At 38.8% G+C, this 24,539-nt stretch overlaps 1 protein-coding gene across 1 annotated transcript; it reads left to right on the top strand.

Moving 5' to 3' along the window:
- The first annotated feature begins 13,403 nt into the window (after nt 1-13,403).
- C4H17orf58 (chromosome 4 C17orf58 homolog) lies at nt 13,404-24,429 on the top strand. Its single transcript, XM_036755657.1, is given in 3 exon segments — nt 13,404-13,464; nt 22,874-23,065; nt 24,233-24,429. Coding segments are annotated over 3 exon segments (450 nt in total).
- Nucleotides 24,430-24,539: the final 110 nt, after the last annotated feature.

The following is a 24,539-nucleotide window of genomic DNA, read 5'->3' as shown; positions in this document are numbered from 1 at the left end:
CAATGATCACAGGTAACTTTGAAGAGAGCAGTTTCAGCTGCTTGATGAGGTTGGTAGCCAGATTGCAGAGGATTTAGAAAAAGAGTGAGAGGAGAGGAAGTGATAGCACCATCCTTTGGAAGATTATCATCTTTAGTTCTTTAGGGATTGTGGTATTTTATGGCTTTTTCCATCACTTTAAGAATAGGGATGGACCTGTGATATCAGTGGTAAAGTTAACTCCCAGGTAAGGAAACTCTCTAATAATGTAGGTCAGTACCTTCTGTAAATTAGAGTCCAAGAGAGTTGTCAATGGCACTAAGAGGTTAAATGACTTGAATAGAGTCACACAGCCAGCATGTGTCAAAAGTGGAACTTGAACCCAATTCTTCTTGGCTTTGGGTGCTGCTCAATATTCACTATGCCATGCTACCTTAAGAATACTGCTGTTAAAATAGTGGGTCTTTCTTTCAGAGAGAAGTTTAGCGTCGTTGGGGTAGCTAGGTGGCGCAGTAGATAGAACACTGGACTTGGAATCAGAAAGATATTTTCCTGAGCTCAAATCCAGCCTCAAACACTTACTAGCTGTGTGACCCTGGGCAAATCGCTTAGCCCTGTTTGCCTCAGTTCCTCATCTGTAAAATGAGCTGGAAAAGGAAATGGTAAGCAACTTTAGTATCTTTGCCAAGACCTCAGATGGGGTCACAGAAGAGTCAAACACAACCGAAAAATGGCTGAAAAAAATTAGTGTCATTCAAAGAATTGTGCAGGTTCCCCATAACAATCCATCTCACTCTTCTCCTGTTCAGTTCTGGACCTAGCTCAGTGTTTTATTTTCAGTATTTATCCTAGATAAGTGTTCCAAAGGACCATTATATATGCTGAGCACCCAAATGTCTATTGTGGTTTGGACAATAGACGTTTGACATATAACTGGCTTTTCTGGTATGGATGGTTAGGCTATACTCTGTTCAATTATGTTGGAATCATTTAGAGGCTCTGCTAGGATTTGATAAAATCAGCACAATATAATCCACAAGTAGGAGCATCTAAAGGAATCAAACTCTCCTGCCACTTGGATACCTCAACAAACATCCTTCATGTTAGTGGCAAATACTTTTGGCCAAGGTAAATTTCATGTTTCCCTTGATAGTAAAATTCAGAGAACTGTCAAAATTCTTGTATGTTTCAAGGAATCTTATTTTTTTTGACACATACATGGGAGAGGCAGGAGAACCTTTAAGACATTTTGCTTTACCTGGTCCTTTTTTAACTTGGATTCTATAATAGAATTTACATTACAACTACAAGTAATCATTACAATGTGCTAGTCATTGTATAAAGCATGGGTTCTTACCCTGGGGTCCACAAATGTCCCACATGGTGAATAGATTTCAGGGGCTTCATGAAATTGGATGGGAAAAAATTACATCTTTTCACTAATCTCTAACTAAAATTTAGCATTTCCTTCAATTATGAATGTAGGCAACAGATATTGTTCGGAGGATTCCATAGGCTTCACTAGACTACCAAAGTGATCCATTATACATACAAAAAAGTTGAGATCCACTTGCATAAATTGTGATTCCGTCCACTTTCTTGTGTATCAGTTCATTATAAGCCCTTCCAGGGTTTTTTTAAAAATTTGTTCCTTTCATAATTTTTTTCCTCTTAATTTTTCTTATCAGCAAGCACTTGTTTTCTCTTTCCTCCCTTCCCCCATTGGAAAAAAAAGGATACAAAACTCTTATAACAAATATGTATAATTGAGAAAAACAAATCCCCACATTGGCCACATTCAAAAAATGCATTTCCTTTGCATTTTAATTCCGTCACTTCTCTGTCAGGTTGTGAATAGCATTCTTCATCATCAATTCTCTAGACTCATGTTTGTCATTAAATTGGCTAGAATTCTTAAATCTTTCAAAATTGTCTTTTTCAGTATTTTTATTATATAAATTGCTTTTCTCTTTCTGTTCATTTCTTTCTGCATTAATTCATAACATTTCCCCCATGTTTCTCTGAAATTGTCCCTTGCAAAGTTTCCTCTGGTGTAATAATATTTCATTACATTCATATACAATATTTTTTTCAACCATTCCTCATTAATGTCATACCTTTATTTTCCAGTTCTTGAACACAACAATAAATGCCACTATAAATACTTTTTTGTGCATATAGGTGCTTTCTTATTTAAATTTTATTTTCAAATGAACATCCACTTTCTCTCCTTCCCAAAAACCAAATTACCAAACCAAAAACTCCTTTCACAAACATGTATAGTCAAGCAAAAAATTTCTGTGTTGACCATGTCCAAAAAATATGTCTCAATCTGTACTCTCAGTTCATCACCTCTCTGTCAAGAGGTGGGCAGAACATTTCATCATGAGTCCTCTGGAATTGTGGTTGGTCATTGTGTTGATTGCAGTTCTCAAGTCTTTCAAAGCTGTTTGTCTTTACAACTCTTGTTAATATATAAATTGTTCTCTGGGTTCTGTTCACTTCACTTTATATCAGTTCCCATCAATTGGAGGATTGAACAAGTTACGGTATATGAATGTGATAAAATGCTACTGTGCTGTACAAATCTTCCCAGGTTTCTCTGAAACCATCCTTTTCACTATTTCCCACAGCACAATAGCATTCCCTCACATTCACATACCATAACTTGTTCAACCATTTTCCAATTGATGGGTACTCCCTCAGTTCCCAATTATTTGCCACCATGAAAAGAGCTGCTCTGAATAATTTTATACATATATGTCCTTTCCCTCTTTTTGATCTCTTTGGGGCATAGGCCACAGGTTAGTGATATGATATCACTGCCTTGTTGTGGCAGAGGGGTTTGCATAGCTCAATGAAACTATGAGCTATGCCATGCAGGGTTACCCAGGATGGACAGGTCATAGAGGAGAATTCTGACAAAAGGTGATCCACCAGAGAAATGGCAAACTACTTCAGTATCCTTGCCAAGAAAACCCCATGGACAGTATTAAAATGCTAAGAGATATGACACCAGAAGATGAGCCCCTTAGGTCTGAAGGACGTGGAGTTCTGTGGTCTGCAGAGTCAAGAAGAGTTGGACATGGTTGAATAACAACAAAAAGTGGCATGGCTGGATCAGAGGTTACGCACAGTTTAGCCACTGTCTGGATACAATTCTAAATTGTTTCACAAGATCCGAACCAATTGACAGCTCTACCAACCACTGTGGGTGTTCAGTATGCTTATCCTTCCACGTTCCCTCCAACAATTGTTATTTTCCTTTTTTGTTGTTATTATCTTGGCCAGTTTTGTCAATGGGAAGTAGAACCTCAGAGCTGCAAGCACCAAGATTTTGGGGCACCCTGTATACACTTCATCACAACAAATAATTGATCTACCAACAAAGGCACAAAATATCTTTATTTTTACAAAATTAGTCCTTGTAAAGGTGTTTACTATAATAGAGTTTTTGTTTATGTATTTATTTTCAGTCTGGCACAGATATCTTCATTTTCCTTAACTGGTCCAGGGAATTAGCTCCTAAAATAAGGGGGTTGAACTTAGATGATCTCTAAGAATATCTTTCAGCAAGATGCTTTGTCCCTACTTATTCCATGAGAATTTTCAATTTAAAGAATTGAGAAGCGAGGGAACTAATTCATTTTATGGAAACAGAAGCCTAAAACATTTTAACACCGCTCCCCCCGCCAAAAAACCAACTTGAATACATTATGTATCAGTGACACCATCTGGTGAGGTGTGGTACTGCAGCCTAGAATCTTACCTAAGTAGAAGATAAATACACAGTTAAAAAAGGAAGAGAAAGTCTGTGAAGTAGAAGTGCAGTCAGTGGACTCAAATGTCTAAAGGAAAGTACTATGTTTTAGGTAGAATCTGAACTAGAGAAGGAAGTTGAGGGAAAATGAACTATTCAGTAGTGACATCTGCCATTGCTTGTAAATTATCAATGGACAACATGACATCAGGTTGTCATTCTCTTATTCTTTATTTTGTGGGATTTTTTTGTCCTTAGAGACTTGTCTCCAACTTTCTAATTAATGTCCAGAGGAAAATAGGGCTTGTTTTATAGCCAATTCAGTGGAAATACACCTCTTCTTCGAAAGCAAGGAATACTTGTACTTATGCCTGGATAGCCCAAGGGCTGCCTTTTCTCTATCCCTGGCTAGAATGCCAAAGCTGAAAGATGTGGAAAGGAGATAAAGGTACCTACATGGCTTGGTGGACAGAGTGCTAGACCCTGGGTGAAGAAGACCTGAGTTCAAATCTAACTTCAGACACTTACAAACCGTATGAACCTGGGCCTTAACCTGCCTTCCTCATCTTCTTTATCTGTAAAATGGGATAATAATAGCACCTGCACCCTAGTGTTGCTGTGAGGATAACATTGTAACTTGGTTTGCAGACCTTTAAAGCACTATATAAATGTTAGCTATTGTTAGCTATTTTCTTATTTATAATGCAAATGAACCAATACATAAAAGCATTAACTATGTACAGCCCTTGAGATGTAAAGAAGAACAGCTGTAGACTGAGGCTTACAAGGTTAAATCTCTAGAGTACTTTGCCCATCTCCTTCTCCAGTGCAAGTACTCACCTTAACAAGGCAGAATTGTGCAGCCTTTATTTTATCCCTCAGAAAATGTAAAAAATACATAAAGGCCCCACAGTAGCCCATTACTGGTTGATAAAATTATCCTTCATCTCTAGCTGAGTTTCATCTATTTTTTACCCCCCAAGGTCCTGCATTTCTTATCTTTGCATTTCTTGGGCTCTCTGTAGCATTTTAAAAAAACTATTAATTACCCGCCTCATCCTACACATCATCTCTTCCCTGAGTTTTCAGGCACTGCTCTCTCCTGGTTCTTCTCCTACTTCTCTGGTCGCTCCTTCTCTCCTTAGCAGGAACATCACCCTTATGCCACCCATTTTATGTCTGTATATCTGAGGACTCTGTCCTGGGTCTTGTTCTCTTCTTTCTAGGTGATTTCATCATCTTCCTGGGTTCAACTCTTAGCTCTAGGCAGGTATCTGCTAGGTCTATATTTCCAGCCCCTACAACTCTCCTGAATTCTAGTCCTATCTCTTCACCTTTATGTCCCTTAGGCACCTCAAACTCAACATGTCCAAAATAGAACATGTTACCTTTCTTCTGAACTTCCCTGTTATTAGTTCCCTGTTATCATTACTTGGGTAGTTTGAAAGAGCGTATATAGATAGAAGGCTTGGGCTTGAGTTGAGTAGGATGGGATTATCCTCAAAAATAAAATTGGGTAAGAAAAGGTAAAATGGATCAATTATCTCATACAAATAAGGTGTGAATGGAAGAACTTCTGCAGTGGAGGCAGGAGGGGGTGAAGAACTGGTAGTGCTAGAACCTTATTTTCATCAGAACTGGGTAACAGGGAATAACACATACGTCTAGTAAGGTCTAATTTTTTTTTAATTTACAGAGAAATAGGAGGGCGAGGGGATAAGATAAGGGAGGGACTCTTAGAAGGGTAGATTAAGGAATAGGAGGATAAAGGAAGAGGATAAGGGAGGGATTTTTAGGAGTGCAGATTAAGGAAATCAATTAGATGTAGTTAGAAGTTATATATTAGTGGAGGAATAGGGTAAAAAGAGAGGGGGAGAAAGATAAACAGTGACGAAAAATAGGATAGAGGGAAATGAACAACTAGTGATTATAATTTTGAATGTGAATGGGATGAAGTCACCCATAAAACAGAAACAGCAGAATGGATTAAAAACCAGAAGCTGCCAATATATTGTTTATAAGAGACACATTTTAAAATGAGATATGTGCATAGAATAAAAATAAAGGCCCAGAGAAGAATTTATTATGCTTCAGCTGATGCGAAAAAAAAGCAGGGGTAGAGATCATGATCTCATATAAAGTTAAAGCTAAAATGGATTTAGTTAAAAGAGATAAACAGGGAGACTACATTATACCATAGATAATGAAGTAATGTCAATACTAAACCTATAAGCACCAAATGCTATAACATCCAAATTTTTAAAGGAAAAGCTAAATGATCTACAGATAGAAATATAAAACTATCTCTCTTTGCAGAAGGTGTGACAATATACTTGGAAAATCCTAGAAGTTCAACTCAAAAGTTAGTTGAAACAATTAATAATTTTTAGCAAAGTAGCAGGATATAAAATAAACTCATATAAATCATCAGCATTTCTACATATCACTAACAAAACTGCAAGAAGAGATAGTAAGAGATACTCCATTTAAAATAACTGTAGATGATATAAAATACCTGGGAGTATATCTGCCAAGACAAACCCAGGAAGTACATGAACATAATTATAAAACATTTTTATACAAATAAAGTAAGATTTAAATAATTGGAGAATATTAATTGTTCATGGGCAGACAGAACCAATCCAATAAAAATGACAACTCTACTTAAACTAATCTACTTATTCAATGCCATCCCAACTAAACTACTAAAAAAATTATTTTATTGAATTAAAAAATGATAAAATTCATTCGGATGAACAAGAGGTCAAGAATATAAAAAGAATTAATGAAAAAAATATAAAGGAAGGAGGCTTAGCTATACCAGATCTTGAACTATATTGTAAGGCAGTAATTATCTAAACTATCTGGCACTGTCTAAGAAATGGAAAATTGGATCAGTGGAACAGAGTAGACATACAATACACAGTAGTAAATTATTATAGTAACCTTGTGTTTGACGAATGTAAAGTTTTAAGCTTTTGGGATAAGAATACATTATTTCATAAAAATTGTTGGGAAAACTGGAAATCAGTCTGGGAGAAATTGAGTATAGAGCAATATCTCATACTATTTACCAAGATAAGGTCAAAATGAATACATGACCTTGAGATAAAGGGAGATATCATAAGAAAACTAGAAGAACATAGAACACATTACCTATTAGACTTATGGATAGGAGGAGAATTTATGAATAAACAAGAAATAAAAAACATTGTGAGATGTAAAATAGATAATTTTAATTACACTAAATTAAAAAGATTTTGTATAAATAAAATCAAGTAGCCAAGATCAGAAGGAAAGCAGAAAATTGGGGGAAAATTTATGGATAGTTTCTTAGATAAAGGTCTCATATCTCAAATATATAAACAACTTCGTCAAATTTACAAGGATATGAGTCACTCCCCAACAAAATGTTCAAAGGATACGAAAAGGCAGTTTTCAATGAAGAAATCAAAACTATATATAGTCAGATGAAAATATGCTCTAAATCATTATTGATTAGGGAATGTGAATTAGATATGTGATTAGATAATGTGAATTAAAACAACTTTGAGATATCATCTCACACCCATCAGATTGGCTAAAATGACAGAAGGGGAAAATGACAAATGGAAGGGATGTGGAAAAACTTGGGACATTAATACACTGTTTGTGGAATTGTGAAGTGATCCAAACATTTTGGAGAGCAATCTGGAATTGTGCCCAAAGAGTTATTAAAATATATATACCCTTCGACCCAGCAATACCACTATTAGGTCTGTTTTCCAAGGTGATCTAAAATATTTATAACAGCTCTCTTTGTGGTGGCAAAGAATTGGAAATTGAGGGGGTGCCCAGTAATTAGGGGATGGCTAAACAAGTTGTGGTTTATGATTGCAATGGAACACTACTGAGTTGTAAGAAAAGAGGAGCTGGCTGATTTTAGAAAACCATGGAAAAACTTGCATAAAATAATGAACAGTGAAGTGAGCAGAATGGAGAAAATGTTGTATACAGTAACGACAACTATAAATACTCAAATCAACTATAAAGAACCAATTGAAGGAAGATGTTATCTACCTTCAGAGAAAGAACTGATAAATAGAAGTATGCATAGTATGGTTTTACATATATTTATAAATCTGGGTCAAATGGCAGCCTTCTCTAGTGTAGAGTGGACAGGGAGGGAGATAGTTCAGAACTTTAAACAAAAAAAAATTTTTAAGGTCAAAATCACTTGTTAACTGATTTCTATTTAATACCATAAAATACTCTATTTTTGGTTTTTCTGAATTTTTCCTCCCATGTAGATTTTGTTTCCTTTTTACTCCTTTTTGTATCATAGGAATTGGTATTTTTTTTAATTAAATAAGTGGGGCCGCTAGGTGGCACAGTGGATAGTATGCCTGGCCTGGAATCAGGAAGACCTAAGTTCAAATCTGACCTCAAACACTTGGTAGCTGTGTGGTCCTAGGCAAATTACTTAACTCTGTTTGCCTCAGTTTCCTTATTTGTAAAATGAGCTGGAGAAGGAAATGGCAAACTACTCTAGTATCTTTGCCAAGAAAACCACAAGCAGGGTCCCAAAGAGTCAGACATGACTGAACAACGACAAATCAAATGAACTTTGGATATGATATATATGTGGATATTCTAACCTTTAGGCATTTTGAGAACAATTTTCCAAAGGTAAAAGGCAATTTTAATTCAATTCAACAAACATTCATTGAATGTCTATTCTATGCTGAGGCATTGGGAAAGGTGCTAGAGATACAAAGACAAAAACAAAATAGTCCCTACCCTCAAGGAGCTTATGTTGTCTGGGAGGAATACAACATGTAAACAGTTAGCAAATATAAAGTATATTCAAAGCAAGGTGCACCAGGACTTTGAACATGCCTAGATCACCCTTTTTTGGGCCAATTTCTCTAGGATCTCTGAATTCTAGGGTTTCTAAACTAAAAAATGCCAGGCAGAGAATCTCTCTAGGGGTCCCTACAAATGTGAAAGCCCAATCTTATCCCAGACAAGGTCCCAATATAACAATGACTGTCTTGACTACTACTGCCTGAACTCCACCAACTGTATTCCCTGAATTTGGGGGGGGGTTCCCTGGACTCCAGTTCCTTTTAACCACTTAACAGATTAGGTTTTACAAAGGAATATTTACTTCAAAGGTATGACAAGTGCAAATTTTGAACTTTCCCTCTAACACATGGAAGGCATAATCTTTCCATTCCCCTCCTGCTTTTGAGGAGAGAGGGATTAGGTTCCCAACTTAACTCAGTTCCTATGTATTACTGTCCTAGCAAGTTCTAAATGCAAAGCTCCCTGGGTTTACATCCCAGCAGTCTGGCTTCTCAGGGCTTCCCTGCTGGGCTGACTGCAACATCCAGCCTGTATTCCTGCCTCCAAGGTTACCATGGCTTGAGTCTGGGTCTAGGGACTCCACTGCCCGAATCTAGCACTAAAAAGGACAAACAAAACAGACCAAAAGCCCAAGCCTGTTTCTTGGAGCCACAGGTACCAACCCAATACAGGAACTGGAATCAGGAATTGAAGCTTTGCCCATGCCCTACAGTGTGACAAAGTGTTTATTCCCATGAGAGTCAGGTCCTTACACTGCTGGACAGCTCTAGTTGTTAGAAAATGTTACTACCTGGAGCAAAGATTTGGCCAACAACCTCTTTAGAGATCAGGGGTCACTGTCTTTAATAACAACTCACGTTTACAAATCATTTTAAGGTTGAACAAGTGTTTTTAAGCTTCTTAATGGCAAGGGCAGTTTTATTTTAATAATTGTAGCTCCAGATTCACCACAGTGCCTTGGAGTCAATGACATTTATTAAAAGCCTACTATGTGCCAGACATTGGGGATACAAAGAAAGGCAGAAGGAAGACAACGTATGAAAAGACATTTGGGGGCGTGATGAAATCCAGAGGACTGCTCCTTTGTAGAGGTATGTGGGTTCATAGATGTGAACCTTCATGTAAGTCAGAATGTATATGTGTATATGTGTATGTGTATATGTGTATGTGTATATGTATACATATGTGTATGTATATGCAGACATATGTTGGTTTTGCTGGGTTTTTTGTCTTTAAAATTTTCTTTTTGATTTTAAAAAGTGGTTTTGAGAGAAGGATATGGGGGGAGGCGTAGGTGCTATAAAAACAAAATACATCAAAATCAATTATTTTAAAAAGAGAAATAATCTTTAAATCATTCCTAAGTCTTCTCAGGTCCTCCAAACCAGGCCATCTTCTCTTGCCATGCCGAATCAGAGGTCAGGCCGTAATGACTTAGTCCTTTCAGTTGAAGGAATCCTGCCCTAGAGAGGCTGCTTTTCTGATTGATGTGTGCCTCATTTGGCCTACTTTACCCAGGTCCCAGCCATACTTCACTTTAGCTATCCTCTTCCCATCTTCTTGCCAGATAACTTGCTATTGCTTGGATGGCAAATCCTTTCTTTTCTTTTCTTCCCTGACTCCCTTTCCATTCTGGAACTAATATTATTACCATTTTTTTTTACTATTTTTATTATATATAATTTACTATTGCTATTAGTAATAGTAACTAATACCATCATTATATTACTATTTTGAAGGGTATGCCACTCTACTTTTCTGGCTCCACTGATCATTCCACTAACTTTTCAAATTAAAATGCCCCTCTCTGGCCACATTCCCTTTATCTATCCCATCATCTACCTCTATTAGATGCTAGATTCTAAGAGGTAAAGTCCTTGGGAGTTGGGACTATCTACATTTAGTATTTGTATCCCCAGTGCTTCACATATAGTAATAATGTTTTCATATTCATGCATTAGTTGATCCATATGAGAGGGTTTCTATATCTTTCATCATCCTGGGTCATGACTTCTGGGAATTCTTTAGTATGTTCCTCTTCCTTCAGAGCATGACCAGGATCTAATATGTCCAACTGAAAATGAAAGGGGAAAAGAGGTGAGCCCATCCCCATCATCTTGGGGAGAAAGGGTAGGTAGAGGGGTCACTTTGCAGTTCGCTCTAGTTCCAGTGGTCGGTTCAGTGAGTGATTCCCTGTTTCCCCAAAGGCTGCCCCTCATTAGCGTGAACGGGGGTGGAGAATTGAGGGAGGAAAGCAAAGGCTGAAAGCTCAGCTTCAGAGACTGCCAAAGTGGTCTTCACAATGCCATCAGAGAGAGCTTTCTGGCTTCTCTGCCTGCTCATTGGCTCCTCCTCAGAAACCCCAGTGACAGAGAGAAAAGGTAAGAAGGGTGAAATGCAGAGAGCCCTTGAGAGGGAGGAAGAGAGAAGCAGGGAGTTTGGAGGAGGTGACGAAGAGCAGGCTCACTTCAGGCTTGTGTTCCCCTGAGAAATAAGCCCAGCCTGCGTCCAGAGGGTGTTTTCCCCCTGGCAGCCTCTGAGGAGAGAGATGCTCATTCTAGGCTTGCCACTTACAATGATGTGAAGAGAGAGCAGTGGGGAGAGCTGGAGGAAAGGCTGCATGTTAAGTAGCTGCTCCACCAGCAGAGAGCCAGCAGCCTGATGTATGAAAGGGCTCTCTGAGTGCCTGCCTGTCGGGACCTTTGCACAGGCTAGGCGCACAGAATGCAAACGCAGGACTGGCTGGCATTCCAGGCAGGTCTCGGTGGCCCTGTGGGAGCTGTCCGGAATGGTGTCTCTGCTAAGCTCCCAGGCTCTGACTTTGCTGGGGGGTGTTTGTGTGCCTTGAGAAGGGGTTGCTATATCTGAGCCTCCAGGGAAGCCTCCTGAGAAGTGTCTGCAGTTGCAGGCTGGAGCTGGTGCATCCTACCAAGGGAAGGTGGAGAAGAATCCCTCTAAGAGTCTGCACAAGACAGAAGCAGGAGTTAAGTTAAGGGGTGGGAGGGGAGCAGAGTCAGGAGAGATCCGGAAACATCTTCACTCTTCCCGTTGGTCTCAGAGAAGACCCGAGGCACAAAGAGATGGGTCCATCTCTCCTTAAAACCACATTTCATGGATGAGATGAAAATATGGGATGGAGGCAGTAAAGGCAGACAGAGGCAGTCTCTGGGGGAGGTGTTTTTGTTTTCCTTTGGATGTTTCCTTTGATTTGCAATCTCCTGGAAAAATAGCTCCTGTAACTGCACAGGGCAATTGACTTTGGAGTATTTTTCCACATGGAAATTGAATGGGTTCAGGAGCGTTTAACCCAAATATCAATCTTTCTCATGACAACAGATGGTGATAGTTGATAGTAAGGAATTGGATACAGACCAAAGCTTTATTCAGCTGTGCCTGGCACAATATTTAACACACCGAGTCAAAACTGACCCTTTTCGAAAACAGGAACTATAACAAGTATTATTCTTGGGGAAAGGTGGTTTTAAGGAGATGATCAAGGTTGCATAGGGGCCCTGTGCTGCTGAATACTTAAAACTAAAGGGCAAAAGAATGGGTGGAAAAAAGCCAAAACATATTAGTTAAAAGGAAGGGGAAAGAGAAAAAAAGAAAGGAAAAAGAAAAGAAGGAAGGAAGAAAAATAAAGAAGGAAGTTAGTGCCTGTGCCTGCCTGTTAGGTCAGCCTAGTCTTTCAGATTAACGGGAAGATGAGATTGAGTGATCAAGAAGGAGGACAAGTTGATTAACTTTAGAGTTGGCCTATTGTCTGCTTACCAACTCATCTATAAGATTTGGTGAAAATCATTAATTTTTTGGTGTTTACTTCACACCACTGGAGGCCTTTTTCTCAATCACTAAAGAAAGAGAAAAAAATAAAGGGAGGGGATAGCTCAGGATAGCCAAGACAAGATCTGTAGATATTTTGGGGGGGGGTCTATAGTTTATTAATAAGACAGATGCAAAAATCCCACTAACGGTCCTTTTCATACTGCTCAAAGTTCATGGGACTCCGTGGAGACCCAGATGACTTTGTAACCAGGGAGGGGAAAACCAAAAAGCTCTGTTGTCAGGGGTATATAAACAATTAGTTTGCTGCCCCTCCAGGAGACTGTTCTCCATTCCCATCCTCATTCCATGGCATTTATTATTTGGATATTCTGGACAAACTGTCAATAAGTAAGAGGCAGATGTTCTAGATGTATAGAAGAAGGGACCCAAGGCAGTGAGATTTTTCTTTCATCAAAACAATCAGAAAAGCGACTCTCAGAGAAGGAAATCTGGAACAACTTGATATTCCTTGTTAAGAGAGGTTACAGGGTTAGAAAGTTTCATTCAGTCATTCAAAAGAAATTTATGTTAGGCACTGAAGATAAGATGGGGTCTCTGCCCTCGTGGAACTTAAGTTCTATGAATTAGGAATGAAAATTAAAGATGGACAAAGGAATAATACACAAAGCAGACCATAATGCACAATATCATACCTGACAGCTACATTAGAAAGTTCAATCAATCAGTAGGCTCTTATTAATTTCAATGGAGAATGCAAAGATAAAAAACTCAATGAAACATGTCAGGATCCCCATGTCAAGACCATTTCTCACCTTTTACTCCTCTCTTTTTTTACTATTAGGAGACATCCTGTTTTCCAGAGCTAAGGCCCAGCAAGCAAACTGTGCCCTGAGCTTGGCATAACAACGATCCTTTACACTCAGCCTCTGGATGAACTGAGCCACAGCAAAGCCCAGAAGTGTTTCACACTGTTGTCTCTGAGCTTGGACAAGCACTTGTAGGACCCATGTTCCGGTCATGATATCCCACTATGGATCAAACTCGTCTCATTGTTGCTGTTCCCCCTCAGTGTCAGGGCTACATCTCACTGTGTAACCACCAGTACAAGTATTGAAATTTGTCCACACTAAAGAGGGTCTCCTACTGGGGGTTGGGGGTGGGGGGTGGCACACATGTCTAGTTTCCTTCCTCCAATGGAATAAAGAAAGCTTTTTGCTTATAACCAACTGTTAGCTCCTTGGTTTGGTTCTATTTCATTTTATTTTTAGAGTTAACTGTGGTTTTGATGACCCGTGTGAGCTCCCTGGCCTTTTTAGAGTGAGCAGCAGTTGCAGAGCTTCTGTGGCTCTTTGGTCATTTGGGCAAGGTCGACACAGTCTCCATTCTCATATTCTATGACAAGCTTGGGTGATGGAGGAGGAAGAACAAGTACCATTTGAGGTCTGCGGGAGAAAATGTCGTTCCTGACTTGTAGGCACTGACGGAAGAGAGTTTCAAGGAAGGTTCCATGGAGAATGGCCCTATTATAATCAGGATATACTATTGAACAGATTGAGAGGTGAAGGGAGAAAATTCCAGGCATTGCTTCATAGGTCTAGAGCTAGAAGGGACCTTAGAGGCCATCTAGTCCAACCCCCTCATTTTACAGAGGAGGAAAGTTAGGTGACTTGCTCAAGGTCACACAACAAGTAAGCATCAGAGGTGGTTCTTGAACCAAGATCCTCTGACTAGAACCAGTGCTCTACCCACTGTAGCATGCTGCCTCTTCACAGGAAACAGTATAAGCCAGAGATGGGGAACCTGCAGCCTCAAGGCCACATGTGGCCCTCTAGATCCTCAAGTGCTGCCCTTTGACCGAATCCAAACTTCACAGAACAAATCCCCGGTTTCCCACCCCTGGTATAAGCAAAGGTAAGGAAGCAGGAGAGGAAGTATTTGTTTTGGGGTTACAGTGTAGCCCAGGTCAGGTGGAACAGTACTATACCATCAGGCTGGACAGGTAGGGTGTCAGTCTGTGGAAGGTTCTCAGTGCCCTTATTTCTTGACTGACAAGCTGGTTGGCCTCTCTATTTCTCTCTTCACAGCTTCTTATGATTCCCATTTCTCTCCTTATGGACTCAGTGTACCTATTTCTCTTGGTACAGAGTGTGGATTCTCTCTCTACCCAGAACCTTGGATATTTCTTTTCTCTCCATCTGACAAATGGTTCTCTTTTTCTTCTGCTAGGCAGATGCCCAGTTGTCACTCCTCTCCCTCATACACCTTCAATGGCTTTTTCTCCTTTCTCGTACCTTTCTCCATTTTAGCAGACTGTCTGGTCTCACTCTTCTCCCTGAAGAGACTTCAGGTTTTCCTTCCACAGCCTATTCTACTTTTCTTGTTAGGCAGTTTAACAAACAAATAAAACATCGAGCCTAAATTTGCCTCTCTTCAATTTTGCACCCCCTACTCCTACTTCTGCTCTCATGAGCCAAGCAGAACAATGGTATGTCTTCTTCCATCTTAACCAGCTCTTCTTTTTTTTTTTAAAAAAATTTTTTTTTGATAGGGGGAAGGCAGGGCAGTTGGGGTTAAATGACTTGCCCAAAGTCACACAGCTAGTGAGTGTGTCAAGTGTCTGATGCCAGATTTGAACTCAAGTCCTCCTGACTCCAGGGCCAGTGTTCTACTCATTGCACCACCTAGCTGTCCCCTTAAGTAGCTCTTCTTAAACTGTGTATTGTGACTCCATACGGGGTCACAAAAAATTGGCAACAGTAAAAGGTTTATGAACACTCACAGACCAAAAATTAATTAAAAATCAAACATGTAATGAATCCGAGATGTTTCTGGCAGTGCTTGCCCATGTTGTATAACTCAACTTCACTGCAGCCTTGATTCTGAACATTCGGCATGTGCACTTTACACTGTGCACACCCTCAGGCCACTCAACGCTAATGAACATTACTGAAACAGAAAAGGGGTCATGAGTGGAAAAAATTTAAGAAGCCCTGATCTAAACAATCCTTCAATATTTCAATTTCAAATTCAAATTCAAAATTCAAATTTTCAAATTTAAATTCAAATTCAATATTCAAAGAAAGCTCTCTGATTCTTCCCTTCCCCAGCCTACACTTCTCCATAATCCTTTCACCCTGCAGACCTCATTGCCTCTTTGAAAGTTCCACTCAATTTTTCTGTACCTGTTACTCAAGGCAGTAAAAGTTGTTAGCTCATTGGGACAGAGGCCATGAACAATTTTGTCTTTGTGTCCTCAGGGCCTATCACAGTGCCTGACTCTTGGTAGGAGCTAACTAACTGATAGATTGACTAACACCTCCACATTCATGATCTCACTTTCAACCATCTTCACAGACTTATGAGGTTCTGTAAACATTGCTACCTCCAATTCATAGGTGAAGGAAAGAAGCTCAGAAGATAGTAGGAGTGGTGAAATGGAAAGCCCTTTAGACCAAAGCTTCTTAAAATGTGGAATAACTGAATGTTGCGGATCCAGAAGGGTTTCTGGCAGTGCTTCCTGGTGTCTCATCACCTGACTTCACTGCCGCTTTGGTTCTGAACACACAACATACACACTTTGCACTGCACACGCTGTCACACCATGTAACACCAACGAACTCTGCCAGAAACACCTCGGCCCAGATTTGAGACTATTGTATGTGGTGTATTGTGGTGTTTTTATTGTACACACAGTTTTCTGCTCTTACAGAAACACAATAGTTTAATTACAGAAAATAAAATTTTAATATTTTTCTACCATCATTCCTCAGCATGTATCAAATTAGTATATCTTTAGACTGCATTGTTTTAGAATATTTGATTTTAAAATCACTGTTATCACCTTCTTTTACGGAAACATGTTTAATTGTAGCAAATAAAGACAAAAACCCTTTAATAGTATTTCTATACCATCACTACTGTATGTGTACGTAAGTGTGAACATCAATTTTTAAAATTAAGCACAAACAAATGTAATTTCATAAACTAAAACTAGTATTTATTTTAGAAATGATTAGCAGTATTTATATTTTAGGATAAAAACATTTTTTATTTATATATAAGTGCCTAAATTTAGAGAGAAGTGGTAAAAATATTGATGACAATGTGGCAGAGTCTTCGCTACCAGGTTGTAGTATACCTAAATTGACAAGAAAAAGAATATATGTCAAATCACTGTTGCAACATGGATTTACTTCTAATGATGACTGTGTAGAAAAATCTCTTTGCTTAATTTGTTGTGAAGTTTTGGCTGCAGAGAGCATGAAACCACCCAAACTGAAGTCATCTTAATACCAAACATGCAGTGTGTTGCAATAAAGCAAAGGAATATTTTAAATGACTTTTAAAGTCTTCAAATAAAAGAAAACAATGTTTTGAAGAATTTGTTACTGTCAATGAAAAGTGTTTACTAGCATCTTACAAAACTTCTTATTTAATTGCAAAACCTAAAGAGTCCTATGTGATAGGAGATCTGGTATTACCTATTACTATTAAAATGTCAGAAATAGTTCATGGAAAAAAAGTATGGGGATGAAATTCATAAAATTCCTTTATCAAATGATACTGTTTCAAAATGAATTTCTTTTTTTCTTTTTCTTTTTTATTGAAATATTAATAGACATTGTAATGAAGTATATCATGCATTATGCTTCTACAAATAAATCTTCATTGTTTCAGTGAACTTCATAGCTCCCTCTTACATATGCTTTGGGAATAACTGAATAAAACTTGGGATAGGACATTCCCAAAAGACTAATGACTGTTGGTGAAGACTACCTGAAATTAACCTGTATCACTGGGCATTTAAGATTTTCAAAAATTTGGAGTTGATTTTGTGTCCACAACGTCCTACTTCAAAAGATCTTGGCATGGAGTTGATTCTGGCATCTCAAAAGCTACATATAGAGAGCATAAGCTTTGGCAGGTTTTACAGGCTGAAAAGCCTTTAAGTGCAGTCCTGGCAGCAGCTTGTGTATATTTTTTCCATATTTTTATTAATTATTTAATATTTTTAGTTTTCAACATTGATTTCCACAAGATTTTGAGGTACAAATTTTCTCCCCCTTTCTACCCTGCCCCCCACTCCAAGATGGCATATATTCTGATTGCCCCCATTCCCCAGTCTGCCCTCCCTTCTGTCACCCCAGTCCCCCCAATCCCCTTTCCTCTTACTTTCTTGTAGGGCAAGATAGATTTCTATACCCCATTGCCTATATATCTTATTACCCAGTTGTATGTAAAAACAACTTTTTTTGAGCATTTGTTTTTAGAACTTTGAGTTCCAAATTCTCTCCCTTCTTCCCTCCCCACCCATCCTCCTTGAGAGGGCAAGTAATTCAACATAGGCCACACATGTATCATTATGCAAAACACTTCCATAATAGCCATGTTGTGAAAGACTAACTATATTTGCCTCCAACCTATACTGTCCCCTTTTATTCGCTTTTCTCCCTTGACCCTGTCCCTTTTCAAAAGTGTTTGCTTTTGATTACCTCCTCCCCCTATTTACCCTCCCTTCTATCATTCCTGCTCTCTTATCCCCTTCCCCCCTACGTTCCTGTGGGGTAAGATACCCAATTGAGTGTGTATGTTATTCCCTCCTTAAGTCAAATCTGATGAGAGCAAGATTCACTCATTCCCTTTCACCTGGCCCCTCTTCCCTTCCAATAGAACTGCTTTTTCTTGACATTTTTATGTGAGATAATTTACCCTATTCTATCTCTCCCTTTTTCCTCCCAATATATTCCTCTCTCACCTCTTAATTTTATTTTTTTAAAATATCATCACTTCATATTCAACTCACCCTGTGCCCTCTGTCTATGTGTATATATATATACACATATATGTGTATGTATATATGTATGTTGCTTTCAACTACCCTAATACTGAGAAAGGTTTCATGAGTTACAAATATCATCTTTCCATGTAGGAATGTAAACAAAACGGTTCAACTTTAGTAAGTCCCTTATGATTTCTCTTTCCTGTTTACATTTTCATGCTTCTCTTCATTCCTGTATTTGAAAGTCAAATTTTCTACTCACCTCTGGTCTTTTCATTGAGAAAGCTTGAAAGTCCTTTATTTTATTGAAAGTCCATATTTTGCCTTGGAACATGATACTCAGTTTTGCTGGGTAGGTGATTCTTGGTTTTAATCCTAGCTCCATTGACCTCCAGAATATCATATTCCAAGCCCTTCAGTCCCTTAATGTAGAAGCTGCTAGATCTTGTATTATCCTGATTGTGTTTCCACAATATTCAAATCATTTCTTTCTGGATGCTTGCAATACTTTCTCCTTGACCTGGGACCTCTGGAATTTGGCAACAATATTCCTAGGAGTTTTCTTTTGGGGATCTTTTTCAAGAGGTGATTAATGTATTCTTCCAATTTCTATTTTACCCTCTGGTTCTAGAATAGCAGGGCAGTTTTCCTTGATAATTTCTTGAAAGATGATGTCTAGGCTCCTTTTTTGATCATGGTTTTCAGGTAGTCCAATAATTTTTAAATACTCTCTCCTGGATCTATTTTCCAGGTCAGTGGTTTTTCCAATGAGATATTTCACATTTTTTATATTTCCATTTTTTCATTCTTTTGGTTCTGTTTTATAATTTCTTGACTTTTCACAAAGTCACTAGCTTCCACTTGTTCCAATCCAATTTTTAAGGTGGTATTTTCTTCAGTGGTCTTTTGGACCTCCTTTTCCATTTGGCTAATTCTGCCTTTAAAGGCATTCTTCTCCTCATTGGCTTTTTGGAGCTCTTTTGACATTTGGGTTAGTCTATTTTTTAAGGTGTTATTTTCTTCAGTATTTTTTTTGAGTCTCCTTTAGCAAGTCTTTGCATTGTTTTTCATTTCTTTTCCTTACTTGATTTTTCAAATACTTTTTGAGCTCTTCCATGAATTGGCTGAGACCAATTCATATTTTTCTTGGAAGCTTTTGATGTAGGCTCTCTGACTTTGTTGACTTCTTCTGGCTGTATGTGTTGACCTTCTTTGTTACCAAAAAAAGATTCTATAGTCTGAGTCCTTTTATGCTGCCTGTTCATATTCCCAGTCAATTACTTGACCCTTGAGCTTTTTGTCAGGGTATGAGTGCCTTCAGAGTGGAAAGTACTTTGTCCCAAGCTTTAGGGGCCTTGCTCTGCTGTTTTCAGAGCTACTTGTACTCTAGTCACCGAAAGCTCAGCCACACCAGTGCTCCTCCTCCCCCAAGAACCCCCAACCAGGACCACGACCCAGATCCAAGAAGGGTGAGGTAAGAGAACCTTACTTCTGCCCCAGCAAAGCAGTCCCTGCACTCCTGCTCTGATCTGCAGCTTGATTCCTCTCATCAGGTGGGCCTGGGGCTGGAAGCAGCCACACCTGGAGCTCTGGAAGCAGCCACAGGAGCTTCTTGCTGCTGCTGCCACTGCCCACCTCTGCCACCCCAGAGGTGGGGCGGGACAGTGCACTTCTCTTACCCGGATTCAGAAGTTTTCCCACTAACCTGCTCCATTGTCTTTGATGTTTGTGGGTTGAGAAGTCTGGTAACTGCCATGGCTCAGTGATTTACGGCCCTAAGGCCTGCTCTGCCCAACTCCCTGTCTGGTCTGCCTGGTGGGGCCCATGCTGGGCTACGCTCCACTCCCAGCACAGTGTGATAGACCCTTCCCAGTGACCATCCAGGCCATCTTGGGCTAGAGACTTGTTTTTCTCTGTTATTTTGTGGGTTCTATAGCTCTAGAATTTGTTCAGAGCCATTTTTAAAGGTGTTTGGAGGGATTTGGGGGAGACCTTAAGCAAGTCCCCATTTTCCAGCTGCCATCTTGGGTCTGCCCCCCAAAAGAACTTCTGAAATTAGTAATGACCAATTCCAGCAGCTTATTATCAGGCATAAGGGCAGCCCAAAGTTTGCAATTCAGTTAGGTGAAACAACTGATGTTTCTAACTTGGCACAGTTGTTACTTTATGTAAGATATGTTTATGAAGGAAGCATGTGCAAGGAATTATTGTTCTGTCACCCTTTGGAAGGGCACACAAGAGGGGAAGATATATATCTTAAGGTTAATGAATTTTCCACAAACTAAGGTTTACAGTGGAAAAATTGCATTGGAGTCTGTCCAGACAGTGCTAGAGCAATGATGGGCAAGAATATTAGCTTTGTAGCAAAAGTTAAAGGTGGTGGCAGTGAACATATCACTTTTACTCACTGAATGACTCATAGGGAGGTACTCATAGTCAAAAAAAATATCAGGAGAGTTAGACGTGTACTTTGCAATACTATCAAAATCATGAACTTCATTAAAAGCTGTGTCCTTAACAGTTATTTGTTTTCAAACCTTTGCAAAGACATGGACTCTGATTACAGAAGCTTATTACTACATGCAGAACTGAGATGGCTCTCCAGAGGATGAAGTTTAAACAGATTATTGAAATCAAAAGTTGAAGTCGTTACATTTTTGACTGAGCAGAAACCAGATTTTGTTAATTTTATTCACAATGACTTATGGCTTTCAAAATTGTGTTATTTGTCAGATTTTTTTAAAAAACTCAATGATTTAAACATGTCGCTTTAAGGAAAAAATTATAATGGATTTATGTTAAAAGATAAAATTGAAAGTTTTACTAAAAAAGTTACCATATGGAAGAATAGGGTAGAAAATGGTTCTTTAGAAATGTTTACAGCTACAGATGATTTTATAATTGAAAATAACATTCACAAAGATTTAATTTTAAGAGTTATAATTGATAATCTGAAGTGCCTGGAGGCATAGTTCTAGAAATACTTCCTTTCAAATTTTATTCTAAAAAACTAAATTGGGTTAATAAACCATACTCAATTGAAATAAAAAATGTCAATCATCTGCTATTAAAAATTCAAGAAGAATTTACCAAGTTATTAAGTGACACAGGTTTAAAACTTAAGTTTTCTAAAAAATTGTTAAATGAATTTTGATTTGGGATTAGGACGAAATTTCCAACAATTTCTGAAATGGCCCTGAACATACTTCTGCCATTTTGTACTACGTTTTTATGTGAAGTGGCATTCTAAACACTGATGATTACAAAATTAAAATATCGATCAACTCTCAAAAATTTTGAAGATGCTCTGGGTCTTGCAGTATCAAATATTCTAACAAGATTTAATTCTTTATGTAAAAAATAAGCAAGCACAGCCATCTCATTAGTATGCAAATTTTCTTGTCTTTAATAAATGGTAAAATTATATGTATACCAAAGAATTGTTTAAAAGAAATTTCTTTATGGTTTATTATCAGTAAATGTTTGATTTGTAGACCTATTATGTACATTTATATATCCGAGGCCATGTAAAAATTTCTCGAGTGAAAAGCAGTTGTAAGTAGAAAAAGTTTAGGAAGCCCTGCTCTAGACCAAAAAATCAGTAGACTTGGTTGCCAGTCCCCCCCATTAGATTATAAGCTCCTTGAGTTCACGAATTATCTTTTGCTTCTTTTCTTACCCCCCAGCACCTAGCACAGTGACTGGCACGTAGTTGGGGCTTAATAAATGTGTGATCTTGGCTAAGGCACTTTTCATGTCCAAGCTTCAGTTCAATAAGATGAGAGCAATGAACCAGATGGGCTCATGGGTCCCTTCCAGCTTTTAGGTTAAGCTCAAGGTCCACATGGCTAGTAAGTGGCGAAGTTCTGTCTCCTTTCCAGTCCCTAGTTGTTTTCTGTACCTTGCTGCTCTTTGCTCTATAAAGATAATTTTTTCCAGCCTTACCTACAGTCAAAGAACCAATCCATAAAGTCTTTCCCCTTTTCTTCCAAACATGCTGCATTACCAGCACTTGTGATCTGTGAGCCTAGGGATGCCTAAAAACCCATCTTTTCACTATTGTAGTGAACCTCCAGCTCTCATCCCTCTATGGTGATCTAAATGCAGGAATCTGGAAGGATTTGCTTTTGGGGGTATCCTCTTAAATCTGCTTGTGACCCCAATGGTAACTTTTCAGAATACAATGCAAACGGAATGGCAGTTTTCCAAAACTTGACCCAATTGGGGAGAAAGGAAGAGACAGAATGGGGTAAATTATCTCTCATAAAAGTGACAAGAAAAAGTAGTTCTGTAGGAAGGGAAGAGGAGGCAGGTGAGGGGGAATGAGTGAATCTTGCTCTCATTGGATTTGACCTGAGGAGAGAATACCATACACACTCAATTGGGTGTCTTATCCCACAGGAAAGAAGGAGGAAGAAGATAAAAAAGGGGGATGATAGAAGGGAGGGCAGATAGGAGGAGGAGGTAATCAAAAACAAACACTTTTGAAAAGGGACAGGGTCAAGGGAGAAAATTCAATAAAGGGGGATAGGTTAGGAAGGAGCAAAATATGGTTAGTCTTTCACAACATCAGTAGTATGAAAGGGTTTTACATAATGAACTATCAGACAGCACAGGCCAATTGAAGCCATGGAAAGATCTGGGAATGCAAGAAAAAATCAGTTTTGTGCTCCTCCCCACCCCCCACTTTTTCCTGTCCTTTGTTTTTTTAATCTTGAAAGTGGCAGTGAATGGAATCGCCCATGATATAGAAGTGCTTGGCAAAGGCATCCGGCTGGTCTCTCTGCTGGTCAACAGTTATGGGCTGTACAAGACAAACCGCCTCTATGTCACCCCAGGTGGCTCCTTCTGAGCTCATGTGCTCGTACTGGATTCCTCCAGTGGCAATAAACCATATGCAGATTTTAAATTTGGTAATTAAGCTCCCCAAAGGTAACCTTGTAAGTATGTGTATTTTACTTCATACCAGATTTTAATATTCTGAAAGGGAGAAACTTCAGTATCTTCTCTCTGTTGTGTCCACTGACAACACGTGGTGGATGCAGGAATCTCCTTCACCTAAACCCACATGTAGAACTTAGAGAGCTGCCACAGAGAGAATCAGTGACGTTCTAGTGGTCACACAGCCTCTAAGTTGGCAAAAGTTGGATTTGAGCGACCATATCTCCTCACTCTAAGCACTACAAGCTATTGACAACTCTTTTTCTCCCCTACTTCTTGGTTACTAAAAAATGAGCGGGATCTTCATAAAGTGCAATATACTTGAGAGTATGTTCAATTTAAAGCCCATCCACACAGATGTTTCTTTTTCACTTCCGGGATGAGCAATCTAGAAACAACAGTAATCCACAGATGAAAAAAAAACCCACCATTTAAAAAAAAAACTTTATTTTTATTTTTTGAGTAATATTTCCCCCAATTACATGTGTAACTTTTTAAAACATTCATTTTAAAAAATTTTGAGTTCCAAATTCTCTCCTTTCTTCTCTTCCCTCCTCGTTCCCTGAGATGGAAAGCACTTTGATATAGGTTATATATGGGCAATCATGCAACACATATTTCCATATTAATCATGTTGTAAAAGAAGAAAAAAGAAGACACAAAGAAAAAAAATGAAAAAAATCAAGTGAAAAATAGTATGCTTCGATGTGCATTCAGACTACATCAGTTCTTTCTCTGGAGGTGGATAGCATTTTTCATCGTGAGTCCTTTGGAATCATCTTGTATCATTGTATTGCTGAGAATAGCTAAGTCATTCACAGTTGATCATCACATAATATTGCTCTTACAGTGTTCAATAGTCTCCTGGTTCTGCTCACTTCACTTTGCATCAGTTCATGTAAGTTTCTCCAGCAAAAACCACCATTGTTAGTGAAAGGAAAATATATTGGGATGAGTTCAGAATTGAGTTTTAAGTGTCTTTTCCCTTTTGAGATCTTCACAGACTAGAGAATCTCACTGATATAGTAAAATCAGTCATCATGTTATTAGCTTCTTTTACAACATTCCCTTCTCTGTCCCACCATCTTTCACTTGGCTGACATCTGGCCTGACTCATTTCTATTCTGGTTCTTTTTCAGGCAGCAGGTATATAGTAATGGGTCACATCTACTACAAGAGAAGGAAGCTCTCCACAGCTTTGCTGCGGGTGCGGGTGTTATGAGGATGCCTGAGGCCTGGAGATGGATTGCTCCGGAGCAGCAGCACTTATGTGAAAAGATTTAACCGCAAAAGGGATTAGAAAATCCAAAGGGCAGCTCATATCAAGTGTATCTGAACCCCCTTGCAAAGCTTTTCTGAGGCCTTGGCTCTGTTGGGGTTCAGTGACTTGAAGGACATCTGCCTTCATTCATCCTAGCCTTTCGCTAGACTGGGCCCCCAGTGCTG

Source organism: Trichosurus vulpecula, chromosome 4, assembly GCF_011100635.1.
Source record: "Trichosurus vulpecula isolate mTriVul1 chromosome 4, mTriVul1.pri, whole genome shotgun sequence".
Taxonomy (NCBI): Eukaryota; Metazoa; Chordata; class Mammalia; order Diprotodontia; family Phalangeridae; genus Trichosurus; species Trichosurus vulpecula.
This window is presented reverse-complemented; position numbering and strand designations above follow the sequence as displayed.